This window comes from Mustela lutreola, chromosome 5 (genome assembly GCF_030435805.1).
Source record: "Mustela lutreola isolate mMusLut2 chromosome 5, mMusLut2.pri, whole genome shotgun sequence".
NCBI classification, from domain to species: domain Eukaryota; kingdom Metazoa; phylum Chordata; class Mammalia; order Carnivora; family Mustelidae; genus Mustela; species Mustela lutreola.
The window spans coordinates 135,188,558-135,205,930 of NC_081294.1; the positions used below are offsets into that span (position 1 = coordinate 135,188,558).

The 17,373-nt window shown below is 41.4% G+C and overlaps 1 protein-coding gene across 3 annotated transcripts in view; it reads right to left on the reverse strand.

Moving 5' to 3' along the window:
- EPB41L4A (erythrocyte membrane protein band 4.1 like 4A) overlaps window positions 1-17,373 on the reverse strand; it is a 255,958-nt gene that overhangs the window by 162,260 nt on the left and 76,325 nt on the right. Inside the window, exon 1 of one of the 3 annotated variants that reach the window (XM_059175657.1) lies at window positions 8,606-8,813. The exons of the other annotated variants lie outside the window; for them this stretch is intronic. Within the exon in view, the coding sequence (XP_059031640.1) occupies window positions 8,606-8,620 (15 nt within the window). The 5' untranslated portion in view covers window positions 8,621-8,813. Of the gene's footprint in view, window positions 1-8,605; window positions 8,814-17,373 lie in introns of those variants that run through there. 3 annotated transcript variants of the gene reach the window in all.

Genomic DNA, 17,373 nt, shown 5'->3' on the forward strand with positions numbered 1-17,373 from the left:
TGGATTAAGCCACTGCCTTCGGCTCAGGTCATGATCTCAGGGTCCTAGGATCGAGTCCCGCATCGGGCTCTCTGCTCAGCAGGGAGGCTGCTTCTCTCTCTCTGCCTGCCTCTCTGTCTACTGTGATCTCTCTCTGTCAAATAAATAAAGTCTTTTTTAAAAAATAAAAAATAATAAATAAATAAATAAATAAATAAATAAATAAAAATTCAGTGCCAATAAACAGAAATGTCTGCAACACAAGTCAATTTTTTATCTTTCTCCTATATGTCTTGGACATCTTCTAAATGTTTTAAATTCATGGATGTTATAAATCCCAAAAAATAATTTTCCTAAATATAGTATGGTATCCTGAATTAGTTTCTGGGACCAACAAGAGGGCACTCGTGGAAAAACTTGAAATCCAAAAATAATCCATAGTTTGGTTACTAGTACAATGAATTGGCTGTATTATTTCCCGGTTTTGACAAATATAACATGATTACGTACGATGTTAACATTAGAGGAAGCTAAGCGAAGAGCATTCAGGAACTCTCTTATTGTTTGCAATTCTTCTGTAAATCTGATCTGAAATTTAACCTCTGATCTATAATGAACAGAATGGAACAGAAACCCTATTAACTTATTCTATTCATTACAGATCAGAGTAAAATCAACAACAAAATATCAGGTAATATAAGACATTTCACAATCCAAGACTTTATTTTAACAAAAAGGAAAAATGGATTATATATCTTCAAAATAAAATCCCTGAGAATTTATTAATAATCTTGATTTAGGACATTTAAGTGATGATATTTTAAAGGTCATAAGCCTTGTAGAGGAGAACATGTTAAGCCAAAGATCTGTTTTACAAATATAATCTCTCTCTTAAGATATAATCATTTAGGGATGCCTGGGTGGCTCAGTTGGTTAAGCGGCTGCCTTCAGCTCCGGTCATGATCCCAGGGTCCTGGGATCAAGTCCCACATCAGGCTCTGTGCTCAATGGGGAGCCTGCTTCTCCCTCTGCCTCTGCCTGCCTCTGCCTGCCTGTGCTCGCTCTTTCGCTCTCTCTCTGATAAATAAATAAATAAAATCTTTAAAAATATATAATCATTTAAACTTGAATGATGAAAAGATGATTTCAAAACTTTAACTGTACTGTTTATTATTTTAAGTAGGCTCCACACCCAGCATGGTGCCCAATGTGGGCTTGAGCTCCTGACTCTGAGATGAAGACCTCACCTGAGATCAAGAGTCAGATGCCTAACCAACTGAGGAACCCAGGTGTCCCTATACTGCTCATTATTAGCAACTATAAATTCAAAACTAAAAACAATATCATATTTTATATAAAAGGTTTAGGGTTTTTTCCTCTCCTTTTTTTAAAGGTTTTATTTATTTGAGAGAGAGAGAGCACGTGAATGCAAAGGGGAGGGGCAGAGGGAGAAGGAGAAGCAGATTCCCTGATAAGCAGGGAGCCCAATTCAGGGCTTGAGCCCAGGACCCTGAGATCACGACCTGTGCTGAAGGCAGATGCTTAACTGACGGAGCCACCCAGGCGCCCCAGAAGGTTTAAGTTTTAAAAATCTGTTCATCTCGGGGCACCTGGGTGACTCAGAGGGCTAAGCCTCTGCCTTTGGCTCAGGTCATGATCCCAGGGTCCTGCGATCGAGCCCCACGTCGGGCTCTCTGCTCAGCAGGGAGCCTGCTTCCTCCTCTCTCTCTCTCTGCCTGCCTCTCTGCCTACTTGTGATCTCTCTTTCAAATAAATAAATAAATAAAATCTTAAAAAAAAAAAAAAAATCTGTTCATCTCAGGGCACCTCGGTGTCTCAGTCAATTAAGCCTCTGCCTTCGGCTCAGTTCTTGAGCTCAGAGTCCTGGGATCAAGCCCTGCACCAGGCTCCCTACTTGGCAGGGAGTCTGCTTCTCCCTCTGGCTGTTCATGCTCACTCGCTCTATCAAATAAATAAAATCTTTAAGTCTTAAAAAAAATAAAAATAAAAATAAAAATTTGTTCATCTCATACTGTTTTTTCCAGGTATGGTTCAGTGAAGATTGCTGCCAACTTGTTGACTCTCTTCCCATCAAGACATAGGACTAATTCTCCTCCTTGATTCTGGCCAAGCCTATGACTGCTTCCACCGATACAGTATTGTGTAAGTGTCACTAAGCCAGTTCCAAGGTAGCTTTTAAAACAACTAACTGCTTCACCGATGGTTCCTGGAACACTTGAACTACCATGAAAGAAGTGTAACTGCCCAGCTCAAGAGACCATCTGGAGAGAACCTGACTGGGCCCCACCTTTCAGATGTCCTGCCAAGACCCCAGGCCTGTGAATGAAGACATCCAGAACAGCACAATGGTATGTATGATCAATACCAAGTGTCCCTGGGCAACACCACATGGAGAAAAACTGCCCAGCTAAGCCTTGCTCAATGTTGTGACCTATAAAACATGAGACATAATTAAGTGGCTGTTGTCTCAAGCTACTCAGTTTTAGGTAGTTTATTATACAACTAAATAACCACAAATAATTAGACAATGGTAAACTCAGTTGTTCTCCCCCTAGAAATGCAGATCTCTATGAATAGTCAAAGCCTACCCCCAACAACACTGTTTATTACTTCTTCTGTCATCCCATTACAAGCTAGACAGGTAAAACACATACCTTAGAGAGGAAAGCTTCAAAAACTCCTGGTTACTAGCTGTTGTGTAGCCACCTTTAAACTCCCAGCACTGGAGCTCTTCCTGTCACCTTTGTTTCTGGCTTACCTCAAAGCTTGTTCCTGCCTATCATGGCACTAGCTTGTTATCTAGAAATCTTAAGAGTCTCCATTGTTAACATAATAAATATTTGGTTTCCTTAACTAGAAATTCCCATTTGTTACCAATGTTTCTTTTTCCTGAGTGGTGCTCCCTTTGGGTAAGACACAGCACATGTTCCCAGATTCCTGTGTTTGTTTCAATATATTATCGTGATCGAGCCCTTATTTTGCAGGAATTCTTGTTGGGGTTGGGAACAGGAATTTGTTTCTTTATCTTGTACAATATCCATCCGTATAATGCAAAAATGCTTACATTTACAAAAAATGGAATTATAAGGAAGTGAATAAAGTGCTGCAAAACCTAAACTCCCTCACACAAAACACAGTATGTGCTCGGGAGAGCCGGTCACCTTTTCTTTTGTCAGATGATAACTCCATTACAACTGAGACACATGCAGCTGTGAGTCCAAAGCTCAGTGGCAAGAGCGGAATCAGATTTAAAATGCACAGTCCCACATGAATGATGATTGTTGCTTTCATCTCCCCAACAATTAGAGAAGGCCAACAAATCAGTCCTGCCCTCTCTTCCTTCTTGCCTGAGTAACTGAAAATTTCAGCTGAAAAGCCGCAAGTGCCTCTTCCTCTTCCTGAGTATTCATTAGAGATGGACAGTAGACTCAGGGCTGGGCAAGGGGTCAATTGATGGGGTAGGAGGTTGAGTCAGACACGCCAGGATGGCTGCTGAGGAAGGCAGTGGCCATGCAAAGTTGGGGGACTGGTTACATGGTGAGGAATGAAGTATGATGTACATTTATCAAGAAAAAGAGGAGCTGGGTTTCTCTAGTTAGAGAAGGGAGTAACACATGTGGGAAAGGAGAAAACAAGAATGAATGTGCGCTTTGGATGTGGAGGTACTGGTTTGAGTATCTGTTCGAATGTATTTAGATAAATATAAGTTTTTATACACATACATACTTCAGTCTTCTAAGGCTGCCTGCCAAGAGGTTACGGAAGCAATGCTATCTCAGTAGCCAAGACCACACCTAGTGCCCACATCTTGGATTTCTAAATACCATTATCCTCCACCTAGAAAATAGAGGAATTTGAGGCTAAAACAGGAAAGTAAAGAGCCCCAAATAATTTTTGTACAGAAAAGGAAAGATGTAATGGGGTCCTTTCAAAAGAACACAGGAGCTAACTTGAAGGGACTCTGGTGAAATCTTGGACAATATAAACAACAAAATAAAGGAAAGGAGTGGATTATAACCCCAAGAGGAATATTTAATATAAATATATATATATGAATAAATAGAAGAGAAAGTGCTTCCTTACGGTAAAATGCCAATTCATCAACATCCAACAGGAATAACAGAATTAGATGGTAATCATCACTGTTATAACTGATTCAGTCAAGAACCATCAGTAATGCTAAAACACATGGGTGAAAAGTCAGAGGAATGGGATATTTACCAGGTCTTAGAATATCTCCCCACAAAATACTTATTCACTACAAAGGATAAAATAAACTTCGCAGTGGAAAAACCTTAACCAAATCAGCAGATTGAGTTTTACCAGTAGTGGGCCACGCTGATATCATGTACCACCTGAAAGGACGTGACCAACACACAGGCAGTACCACTTCCACATTCTTCCTGCCCAAAGTACTTCATATCCTGAGTTAATAAGGAGGCGGCATCAGACAAGCCCAAATTGAGAGACACTGTACAAATACTCAAGCTTTAGTCTCCTGAAAAATAGTGAGGTCATGAAAGAATTAAATGTTCTAGATTGAAAGGAAACATAAACAATATTCTAATAAAATTCTATGAGTAAATCTGGATTGGATTATTTTGCTCCGAAGGACAAAACTGGGAAAACAGACAACAGTCAAGTGGGGATGGTGGACTGGACGGCCAGCCTGCATCTCATTTCCTCATGCTAACAGTTGTGCCCTGATCATGTAGTAGTGGGTATTTGTCTGTAGATAATAAGCACTAAAACACTCAGGGGTAACGAGTCTCAGGTTTTCAACCTACAAATAATTCAGTTAGACAGGAAAAAAATAATGATAAAGTTTACATGGTAAAATTTTAACCCCTGCATTTGCGCGTGAAGGATATGCAAGAGTTCTCTACATTGCTCTTGCAACTTCTTAAGTTTGAAATTATTTCCAAATAAAAAGTTCAAGAAAAGATCTTATCCTCTCCCATTCAAGGCCCCCCAAAGCTGCAAGCCTGTCATTCTTCCACCCCCCAGAACTTCTTGGTCCCACAGTGCCTTCTTCCCACACTTTCTTGGCTCTTAGTCCTTTTCTTCAGGATAAGGGGGAGGGAGAAATGTTGAGGGGGGTAATGGGAGGGGTAAGGTTGTGAATGCCTTACATGTCACTAGCCCATGGTCTGTCCTACAACCTAGCACAGAATTCCACTCAAATACACCATGTTATGACACTTTCTAATTTCCCCTTAAAAGTTCCCAGAGTGACCCAAGAAACATGTCACATAAGTCATTTTAACATTACAACTATTCTTACTCTTTTTCTTTTGTTAAAATATTTTTCCTATAGAAGAATTCTTCAGAATTGCAGCAGTCTTGGAGCAAGAGATTGGCCGGTCATCCTGTTAGGAGTCTATTTTCCTCCTGTCAATTCTCTGGAAATAGCCTGGGAAGTCAGGTTATCTCTCCTGAAAGATAAGAGCCCTGGAGGCAGAGAGGCTGAAGGAGACAAGTCTGAGTCCAGGGTCAAGTAGGGATAGAACAAGTTGCTTGCTCAATCTGTATTTGCCCATAAGCACTTAACACAGAGACCACAAACTGAAAGACCATGTTTCACTCACTAGTTGACAGTAAGAGGACAAGGCAGGAAATGTTACAAATGCCTTCTCTAGCAACCTGAAGCACCAAGCAAAAATCAGCAGGGGCATCCCCTCAGCTACCCTGTTCCATGGGAATGAGCTCTTCAGGTTCTAAGTACCTGGAATTCCCTGGCCTGTGTGGTCCTCCCAGTAGTACCCCTACATTAACACTATCAGAAAAGCTAAAGTGACCTTGAATTTCCTGAGGTTCTGAAAGGAAAAGTTATAGATCACATAGACATCTCACTAGTAACAGGATGGATGCAAAGGAAACTCATAATCATGAGTCAGATTGCATCAGGGTGCTAGATGAAGAGATGGGTCAAAAAGCTTGGGAACAGAGGTGATAGCATGACCAGAGGAATCAAAACCTACAAGAAAGGACCAGAAGATGGATGGCATGAGGCACTGTGGGGGTGGAAATCAAGAGACCGTGAGAAGATGACAACCACAAGGCACGTTTCTGACCTGCTTTTTCTTCCTACCTTCTTTGTAGCAACACAATGACCAAGGCAAACATCTTGTGCAAGGGACACATTCCTTAAGGGATCCCATCATCCAAAACTCATTTTCTCCCAGGAATAAAAGAAAAGCAAGGAATGCTCTTAGGGCACATAAATCTACAGTAACTGCCAAAATTACTAGTTTGTTTTATAAAAAAAAAAATACTGATTATCTGTATTATTTGGCACAATGGTCTCTCCTGAATTAACAGTATACCATGATGATTTTTAGCTATTTTAGTGTTTATAACATCTAATGTCATCTTCAAGTTACTGATTTGGGGAAGATTTCTACTGTGGCACTAATACACCACAGATAAAGCAATACTTGGAGGATACCTTTTTCTCAAAATAAAAAGAGCTTTTTGAAATATAACAACACATATTAAAAAAAAAAAAAAAAAAACCAGCACAGTAGTTGCTAAAATCTGCTGATGTTCCAATGCACAGGGTTTTCAACTGATATGAAATAAAGATATTTAGGGTTTGGGGGGGGTTGTTTTGTCTTTGCCAGGTATAGCAGCCAAAAGTGTGGCTGTAGCATAAGCACTCAGGTTCCCAACTTTCCAATTACGTGATTTTTTTGATGAAATTCCTTTATTTGGGGGGAAATTCCAAGTTTAAGAGATTAAGTGAGGCTTTGGTAATATTTTCATTATGTCATAATATTTCAAGGTCACGTAAATCAGAGTCCCATAAAATAATAAAATTGGTAATACTAACATTTACTGGTACATATTAGTAGTTTACATACACTAACTCACTTAGCTCACAGCAGCCCTATGAGTTGGAGATAATAATAGCTAACACTTACTATTTCTGTGTGCCAGGCAACATTCTAAGAGCACTGTATCTTTCCATAATGTGACCATTCATTTAATTTTCACATCAGCTTAAGGAAATAGGTATCACTTTTTCCTCATTTTAAAGATTTGTTTATTTATTTGAGAGACTGAGAGTTGGGGGAGGGACAGAGAGAGAGGGAGGAGAGAAGCTATTCTCTGCTAGCACAGAGCTGGAGGCGGGCTTTGATCTCATGACCCTGAGATAGTGACTTAGTCGAAACCAAGAGTTGTCCCCTTAACTAACTGGGCCACCCAGGTGCCCTTCTTTTCCTCATTTTAAAGATAAGATCACTGGAACCCAAGTGTTAAGTTATTTTCCCAAGAACACACAGACAATAAATGACAGAGGCAGGATTAAAACCCAGGCTGTCTAGATCGAGCAACCTATGCTCCAAAATGCTCTCATACTGGACTGGCTAGAGAACGGGTCTGAAGCCAGTGTGCTCTTGAAACTCCTAGGCATTTTAAGAGTACTTTCCCCATTTCATAGACAAAGGACCCACCTGAATTAACCACAGATTTTAAAGTGGCCTGGTCAGAAATCAAAGTTGGTTGTACTTGGGAAGACACTGTGGCTGGTCCTTAGGCTATCCGAAGCTAGTGACACCAACAGACCTCAAGGGTCACTATCCAGGTGAGCTAAACTGCTCCTAAAGACCAACTAGTCTCCTCTCCATTCCTCAACTGATGGGTCCCAGTTTAGTGGCTTCTACTTATCCATGATAACAAATACACTTATTTCTTCCAGTATTTGATGATTTACCACTGCCCAAGAGTCCTCTTAGCCTGCTAGGAAGAACTCATTAAAAGACATCAAGAACAGTTACAACCCATGTAAGAGGTCTCAGCCACTTCAACAAGGAAAACTAAAATGAATAACCAGAACAAACATTGAGAATGAAAAAGACGAAAGAAAATCAGGGCGGGGAGCAGGGAAAGCAATGGGGACTATGAAGAAGATACTACTAAAACACACACACAAAAGGCTTTCTAAAACCAAATAACATGACTTCTAAAATTAAAATTTCAACAGACAAATGGAAAGGCATGGCCACTATTAAGAACATTCAGTGTCCTCAAAGATCAAACATTTTAAGTAAAACTATGAGATATGGAAGACATAATCAGAAAACAGAACGTGCAGAAAACAAGTCTTCCCGGAGGTGAAACAGTAACAAATGGAGAAGAAATAATTAGAAGGGAAAGAGGGAGGTGACAAAACAAATGAAAATCTCTGAACGAAGGGATAAGGGCTCCCAAGCAAGCTCAGACAACATTAATGAGGAAACAAAAGGCATCTGGCTAGGCTTGTGAAATATTTAAACTGAGAAGAAAAATCATCTGCAACCATACATCCTAGTATCTGCATTAACATGACTTCACTATTTCAACAAACTCTTACCCAGGAAGATGAGGTTTCTCATAATTTTACTGTTTGTTTCAAGAACTTTCCAAAAACCCCTTCATCTGATAAATAGCTCAACTAACCCACTCCTTACTTAGTCCACCAGTCTTAGATTATTTTATCAAAAATTTAGTCTAACTCCATGTCCTTGCACTGCACAATATGTCTCAAAACTAACCCTAAGAAACTTCATAAATTCCCTATCCCTGTCCTCCCTCTTCTGAAAGGCTCAAAGTCATTACCTACCTTAATGCAGTACATAGTCAACCTGGTTTTGCTTTATCTACAGGTTATTCTGCAGTCTTGTCAGAGTCAGCAGAAGATTATAGAGTCATTCAAACCAACAGAACAGAGAGGACTGACAGAGGAAGAAGAATCAGGTTAGTATCAGATATCTCGATGGCAAGGCTGGAATCTAGAACAGTTAAACAGTCACTACTGACAGAAGCAGCTCAACCACCGTGTTCTTCACCTCTCTGGGAAAACAAAAACCCTTTTCTGCACATGCAGGAACTATAAAATTACTTAACCAATAAACCCAATCTAAGGAAATCTTGAAAGTCGTGCTGTAACTGGACAGAGAGCTCATGATATGGAAAATGAGAGAGGGGGAAGTGAAACAATGTAACAAGATTAACAAGTTAACATGACTAGGACCTTACAATTTGTCATTTAAATGTTTATTCAAAGATATACAGGGGGCCCTTGGGTGGCTCCGTGGGTAAAGCGTCTGCCTTCGGCTCAGGTCATGATCCCAGGGTTCTGGGATCCAGCCCCGCATAGGGCTCTCTGTTCAGTGAGGAGCCTGCTTCCTCCTCTCTCTATCTGCCTGCCTCTCTCTCTGCCTGCTTGTGATCTCTCTCTGTGTGTCAAATAAATAAATAAAAATCTTTTTTAAAAAAAAAAAAGATACACAGTAAAAAATAACTGAAGAGTCAAGAAAAAGATTCTAACCTATCTAGGTAAAACCCAAGGTGAGGAAACAGTATTTAATTTGTATGTGTTAATACAGACTGTTTAATTATAACTGCTCTGAAAACATCAGGTGAGAAAGTAACCACAACCAGGACAGAAAAACAAAGAACCCCTTGTTCATGATGAGATGGGTAGAGAAATTTGACCATGTAGCAAAATGAGAAGATAAACAATAAAGTATAATGAACAGTAAATGAAATATACATGGAGAAAATGAAAACAAACATCGCCTTCATGGTGACAAATATGAGTGGTGGAGAAGTCAAAGCAATCTTTGAGAAAAGAGTCATCAGACAGTAGGTATCCACACACTGTTAGAACCAGCTCACTTTGGGGAATCTATCCTTATGGGAATAAAGGCACCAGCCAGACAGCCATGGATGTTTACTGCAGCATTATTTGAGAGTGGTGCAATAAAATCCCCTAACATGCACAGTCATCAACAGAAGAATTACTGAATCAATGACAGTCATCCACACTGAGAAATTTCGCAACAAGTGAACAAAAAAAGTGGGATAAATGTGCGGAGTTTGAGTGATGCCTGTAAGGTCTCTTAATGATGAAAGCAGAGCAGTATTTTATTTTATTTATTTATTTTTTTAACATGGGATTTTTTTTTTTTTTAAAGATTTTATTTATTTGACAAACAGAGATCACAAGTAGGCAGAGAGGCAGGCAGAGAAAGGAGGAAGCAGGCTCCCTGCCGAGCAGAGAGCCTGATGTGGGGCTCGATCCCAGGACCCTGGGATCATGACCTGAGCCGAAGGCAGAGGCTTTAACCCACTGAGCCACCCAGGCGCCCCCAGAGCAGTATTTTAAATGGCTGATGAGGAATTATGAACTTTTCTCTTCGGGCATCTCTGTTTTTCTGGGTGTTCTTACTGTCATTTTTAACTGAGTACAACAGCATGTTTTACTTTGGTAATTTCAAATTTTTCAGTTTCAAAACCATCTGAAACAAGGAAAGAAGCGGTTGCGGGAAGGTCACTCCATGGCAGGAGACCAGCTCAGAACAGTGTTCAGGGACAGGTGAAGAGGAGCGGGGGACCTGGGTTTAAGTCAGCTCTGCTCCTCACTCACCCTGCAACCCCAGGCAGGCTGCCGAACCACTCAGGGTTTCTGTGAAGGGGAATAACAGGACTAAGAACAATCCCTTCCCGCTCAGGCAGTCACTGAGCGTACACAAAAAACGGCACACTGAGTCCTTTGGAAACCTCCACTTAGCACCTCTTTCTCTGGGAACTTCTCCGGGATCTGGCTGAGGGTCCCCAATACACCGTGAGGGCATGCCTAACCCCGTGCCCCAGAGGAAACTCCACCAAGGGGTCATCAAGAGGACCACCGGGCCTACATGAGCCACAGCACAAAACTGCTCAGTGGAGGCCTTTCATCTGACAGGCCCTCCCAGTCTCACAGGAAAGACACTAACCAACCCCCCCGCCCCCCACACACACCTACAGTATCACTGGCTATACAGTAATTCAGAAAAGATTTTAAGAAGAAAATATTTCTTTTCATCTCCAGTTTCGGAAAAGACATAAAAAGGTAATACTACTATTAGAACAAAAGTTTTATAAATAGGCTGCAGTCTCTGCAAGCTTTCCGAACTCATCATACCTCTGCAGACTGGGTCTCATTCCAGTGCCCTGCTGTTTCATTTCCGTTCCGTATTTCAGCACCGCTGCAAAGAATGCGACAGGCAGCAGTTCATGGTGCAAAAGGCTGGGGCTCCACTCAACTCATCCACCTCCTTTGTTTTCATTCCTACTTCCTTTATTCCTATCCCTGTTCTCTGTGTTTAAGAATCAGCCAGATGACTAAAGCCACTTACACACTGATACTATGTAAATTCTACATTCAGTGAAAAATCTTCAGAGGCAGCCAAACGCAGTGAGAGTCATCGCAGAACCGATTATTTATCTATCCACTTAGCAAACATTCTGAGCACCATCCACGTGTCATGCTAGAGACTTTCAAGACTTCCTTACACGGAAATTGTGTCTGACAAGGTAATAGCAGCCTCAGTTTTACCAATCGGGAAACCAAGGCTCAGGGAGATGAGCTGAGTGACTTTCCAAAGCCATGGATCAGTAAGTGCTGAAGCCCAGAGGTGTACCCTGGGCTGCCATGCTCATGGTCCTTCCTGAGTATGATTTCTGGCTGAAATTATTAGAAAAGCCTTCCTTAAAGGAAAGAAAGTCAATCTATTTTTCTTTTAAAGATTTTATTTATTTATTTATTTATTTATTTGAGAGAGAGAGCATGAGAGGGGCAAGGTCAGAGGGAAAAGCAGATCCCCTGCTGAGCACGGAGCCAGATACGGGACTCAATCCTGGGGCTCCAGGATCATGACCTGAGCCAAAGGCAGTCACCTAACCAACTGAACCACCCAGGCACCCAAGAAAGTCAACTAATTATGGACCCAACAAAACTTTTATAAAGAAAGAACTCTATGTTTAAATTCAATGATTCTAAAAATTAGTTATTTTCTAGAGCTACTTTTAATGGTAAACTGTTAAAACTACATGTACCTACTCAGTAAGACATTTCCTTCTATTTTAAGAGGAACTGCAAACTACAAACTTAAGTGGTTAAGAGAAGTACCTTGACCATAGTAAGCAACCAGTAACTATTCCTCAATAATGGAAAGAAAGAAAGGGGAGCAGGCAAGCACTGGATTTGAAATGAGGTCTGGCTATCCAGCCAGTCCACTCTTCATGTCCACTGCAGGTGTACAAATTTTCATTGTATGCTGTCTCCATTAGCAATTCGTTTTGTTTCTGGTTCATATCTTCATTTTTTTCTAATTTTTGAACAAGTTACCAGTCCTTTTAAAAAGGTGCCATAAATTATTAGGAGGGGAAGATTTTGTAAATTAAAATAATCTTTTTTAAAAAATAATTTATCTATCTATCTATTTATTTATCTCAGAGAGAGAGAGAGAGAAAGCAGGGGGAGCAACAGACAGAGTAAGAAACAAGCTCCCTGCTGAGCCAGGAGCCTGACATGGGACTCGATTCCAGGACTCTGAGATCACGACCCAGGCAGAAGGCAGATGCTTAACCAACTGAACCACTCAGGCGCCCCAAATTAAAATAATCTTAGTTGAGTTTGACTTTCCTGAAGAAATAGCATAATGAATAAAGAGCTATAGTCCTGAGCATAAAAGGTTGTATATTGGACAACCATTTCCTAAACTCATTTGTTTAAAAAAATGAAGTGACTTTGGATATTGTTATGTAAGGAATGAAACAGATCTAACCTAACCAATGTGCCCTAGATTGATAACCAGAACAGAGACTATAATCCAATTCTTCTAACTGCTCAATGTTTACCATGCTCACTGATTTTAAAATGCCATTAAGATAAGGAATCAATTCCCCTAAAAAGTTGTTGGGAATCAATTCCCCTAAAGAGTTGTGAGAAAAATCAAATTTAAATCAAACTATATTATACCACTGAATGAACTTTTTTCCCGAAATTTTAATACTTACTCATTAATCCTCAAGTAGCAAAGCACCTACTAAAACTTCTTAATTCCTTGAATTTTTGGGGTGAAACAGTTAATACATTAGAAGGAAACACAAATGTACCAGAGGGAATTTATCACTTAAAAGTCCATACAATAAATTAGCTTTACAATGAATTAGTTTTATAATGTGAAATCACCAATGCCTAAAGCACAGATTTTAAAAACTGATTTTTCTGTGGTACTAATGAAAACAGTTCATCCAGTTTCTCCATTCTAAAAGAGTTTAGCCAAAATGTATAGTAAAATGTTGACAAAGGCCAAGAGGCATGGTCTTTCAAAACAACTTGGAAAACGTGCTTTTCATCAGTCCCTACCCTCTGAGAGCTATGGGGCCCCGTACATACCCACGAGGAACATGGGGTGCTGAGTCCCCAAAATGTGCCTCATCCAAAGTGAGCTGTGCTGTGTTAAAAACATACTGGACTGTGAAAACAACACGAAAGACAGAATTATGTTTATCTCGATGACACGCTGAAATATTTTAGATATATTAGATTTGATAAGATATGTTGTTAAAATTAATTTATTTTGGGGGGCGCCTGGGTAACTCAGTGGGTTAAAGCCTCTGCCTCCGGCTCAGGTCATGATCCCAGGGTCATGGGATCGAGCCCTGCATCTAGCTCTCTGCTTAGCAGGGAGCCTGCTTCCTCCTCTCTCTGGTTGCCTCTCTGCCTACTTGTGACCTCTCTCTGTGTGTCAAATAAATAAATAAAATCCTTAAAAAAAATTTTTTTAAGGTGGCCACTAGAAAATTTAAAATTACCTACATGGCTCACGTTATGTTTTGATTGGACAGCACTCTGCTGAAATGTTTCATGGAACACAACCACTGGAAGCTGGTTGCTGGGATTAGAGAAAAGGCTCTGATAGTCCCGATTACAGATTCTTTTATTCCAGGCCCTCCTTAGCTAATTTAGCTAACTATTGGCTGTGCTCTTAACTAGCTGAATGACCTGGAACTATTGCTTCACCTCTTGGCCCTAAATCCTCATCTGTAAACCTGGAGAGAATCTAATTCCAAGCCATCAGGTTAAATAATAAAAACTGAGACTACACTTCCTGCCTTCCGGTTCACTGCTCTTTTCCCCACACAACTGCACCAAAACCCCTTCCTGACTGTATCTGTTCAGTGACCCACAGTACATCGGTACATCGTACATCGCTAATCCTAGGGGCCGTCCTGAAGTGTCACTCCTCACAGGAAAAGAAGAGAGTGGGTGCATCTGAACAAACCTCTCCCACTTTGGGGGAATCACACTCAACACCCCAACCCCCTCCTCGGCTGAAGGTGAGGACCTACTGAGGTAGGTGGTGGCCCATGGGGTTATCTCCAGTTATCAAAGGGAGACAGCTTTCTGGGCCTCCCCACTGCTCTAGGCAAGGCTGTGGGACCTAAGGGCAAGTCCGTTCGATCTCGGTTTCCTTATTTGCAAAATGCATTAATAATACCTGCCCAACATACATCACAGGCTGGCTTGGAAGATCAAATAAAACATACCTGGGAGCTGTCTTTAAAAGCACAAAGCACCACATACATGGTTAAGGTCAGTGCACAGTCCCAGCGTGCTCTGTGTGATCCAGTCTTTGCATCACTCAACAGTAAGGGCACCTTTTGGTACATTTACTAAATTAATTTATTTTTTAGGGGAAAAAGTAAATAGACATGAATCCTATACTTTAAATTAAAAAAAGAAAAAAAAAAAAACCAGGAAGATGCAGAGTAATCAGCAGTTTACTCTGTGCCAAGCATTGTTCTCCATTCTTAACATTATCAGATTAGGGGCACCTGGGTGTGGTTCAGTCAGTCAAGATCCCAGGGTCCTAAGATCAAGTCTTGCCTTGGTCTCCCTGCTCAGCAGGGAGTCTGTTTCTCCCTCACCCTCTGCTGCTCCCTCTGCTTGTGCTCTCTCTCTTCTCTCTCTCTGTCAAATAAGTAAATAAAATCTTTAAAAAACCCCAAAACTTTAACATTATCAAATTTGATCAGAACAACCCACATTACATACCAGGAAGCTGAAGCACAGAGTGTAACTAATCCAATGCCTTAAACACAATAGAAAGAGCCCCAATAGAGCCCAGACTGCCTGGCTATGCTTTCCATGTACCCCCCTGGCCTGAATATGCACAATATACCCTCCTGGTACAAAAAATAAAGAAGGGCTAATACTTTTGGGTCTGTGAATATATGTATATTTTATATAGTTTGGAAGAAATTAACAGTAATTGCTTTTAAAGAGAGTAATTAGTGATTGGGCAGACAGGGTAACAGGCTCATCATTCTGTAAACTTCTATACTGATTCAATTCTCTGACCTTGTGCGTCTTATGTCAAAGGCTATTTTAAGTAAGGGACGTCACCTTTCAACTTACTAAGCAACTACTTTCTACTCTTGTAAATTTGTAAACCAGCATGGTAGGAGAGCCACAGACTCTTATCAAGCAAATCCAAGCCCAAATTCCACTTACCACTACAGAATACTCCTGTGAATTAGGAAAAGTTTAACTCTCCATGCCCGGCATCTTCTTGGAAAAGGAAAACACTCCCCCTTTCTCACAGGCTTGTTGTGAAGATCAATGCACACTGAAAACCTGGTTCCAAATTGTTGTCCTGCCTTTGCTCAAAAACATTACTTTGGCTCCATCCACCCTTACTACTACTCCGATCCACTGTTTCCAAACATAAAGCCTTGGGAAGTGCTGACCTGCTGTACCAGATCAATGGCCCCAACTTGGTAGTTAAACGTTGCTTCCTGGCTTTCTTGTTTATCACAGTCAGGGGACACATGCCCGTGGGGATGCCCTAGCACTGGATAAGTGGGGGTTTCAGAGAGCTGGTGTGTCCTGCTAGCATGACTCAGCCCCCAGGAACAAGCAGCCACCAGTCCCCAAACCAGCATGGGCGGTGGCAGCAGCAGCTGGGGAGGTCCTAACTCAAAACCGGCTCCCATGGGGTGCCCACTTCTGGTTGCAGGTGAGAAATACCTGGGCTGCTTTTTCAAAATACGGATTCCTCACCCCCCACCCTGCATTGTCCAGGTGGCTGCCAAGAGCAGCCAGGCAGAAGATGCACAGCACCTGTTTCTAATTAGGACGCAGGCTTGCTACCAAACAGCTCCCCCTCAAGACAGGTGGATTTAGAATGGAAACTCAAGGAACCTAAAGGATCCTGTCTGTGGAACCAGGCAAGAAAGCAAAGGGCATTTGTGACCTCCACGGCTACCCTCAGGGAGTCAGCCACAACATGACAGGACTCCTGCCTCTAGTGTTCCAATCCCAAAAGTTGAAGAACAGGGAGAAGAGTAAGGTGGTCTTTTTGTTTTTAGTTTTCTATTCCAAACAATCTTGTCAACTGTCCTTTTTCTACCCTTTAACCACTCTTGCTGAAACACAGCCTTAGGTGGGGTAATACTATTTGTTATTTGGAGCCATTATCTCGCTTGGGGACCATGCAGGACCATTTTAGAGTGTGAAAAGGTCTGCCAGGAGATAATCACTTCCTGCCTTTTATTCTTAAAGGGCCACAACTCCAGGCCACAAGAGACTGTGGCACAGGTGCTCCTGAAGGACACCCCAACCCTCTCCATACTCACTCTTCCACTCCTCAACCTTGGCACGCTCTTCTCTGTCCATCAAGGATTCTCTGCAATTTCTCTCTTGCTCTGTGCATGCTTATCTTTCCACAGTCTTCTATTTGACTGATGTGCCCAAGTTGTATTTTATGCCCCAGACAATTCTCAGAATAACCAAGGTCACCAACAGTACAGTTAAAATTAGGAATTACGGCCTTTAAAGATTGACCCCTCTTTTCCAAAAAGCATACTGTTGTATCCTATAGTTTTGCTTATGTATTTTGTGACTGTTTAGAAAAGTAAAAGGCTTTTCTTCCTTTACTGTTTCAAAAACAACACAACATGCCCATCAGGAGATTACTGTCCAAGGTTCGGAAAAAAGATTCTTCAGAGACTTTGATCACACACAGCGTGAGGTATCAGAGAGCAGGGAGATTGTAGGTATTCATATTTAAGCATAACTCAAGGTTTTTCTTACTACTACAGAATCCTCAACATGAGTAAATACTACAAATACTGAAATCATTAGCAGCCACGTTGCTGAGCAACAGCTTCCTAATAACTCCAAGACTTTTTTTTTTATCCATCAGTTTACAATGGAGGCACCCCGTCAAAGGCTTTAAGCCTATCCCAGGTTTGGGAGCGAGCCTCTGGCTAAGGAGCTGCATCCCGAAGCAGGTTTCATTTCTCAGGCAAGATTCCTAATTCCTTCTGGTTCTGCTGGACCTTCGCCTCTAGGAAATATATTGGGGAGATGGGAAGGTGTCAAGAAGGGGGGGATGGTAGGAACGTGCATGTCAATGCTGCTGACCCTGCCAGCCAATTAAGGGGATGCACTGCTGGTCTCTGCAGGAAGCTGCAGCCAGCCTCAGATGGAAGGATAATGGCTGTGACACTGAGCCCCAGGAGATGGGCTGTTGATGAATATTAAACACACAC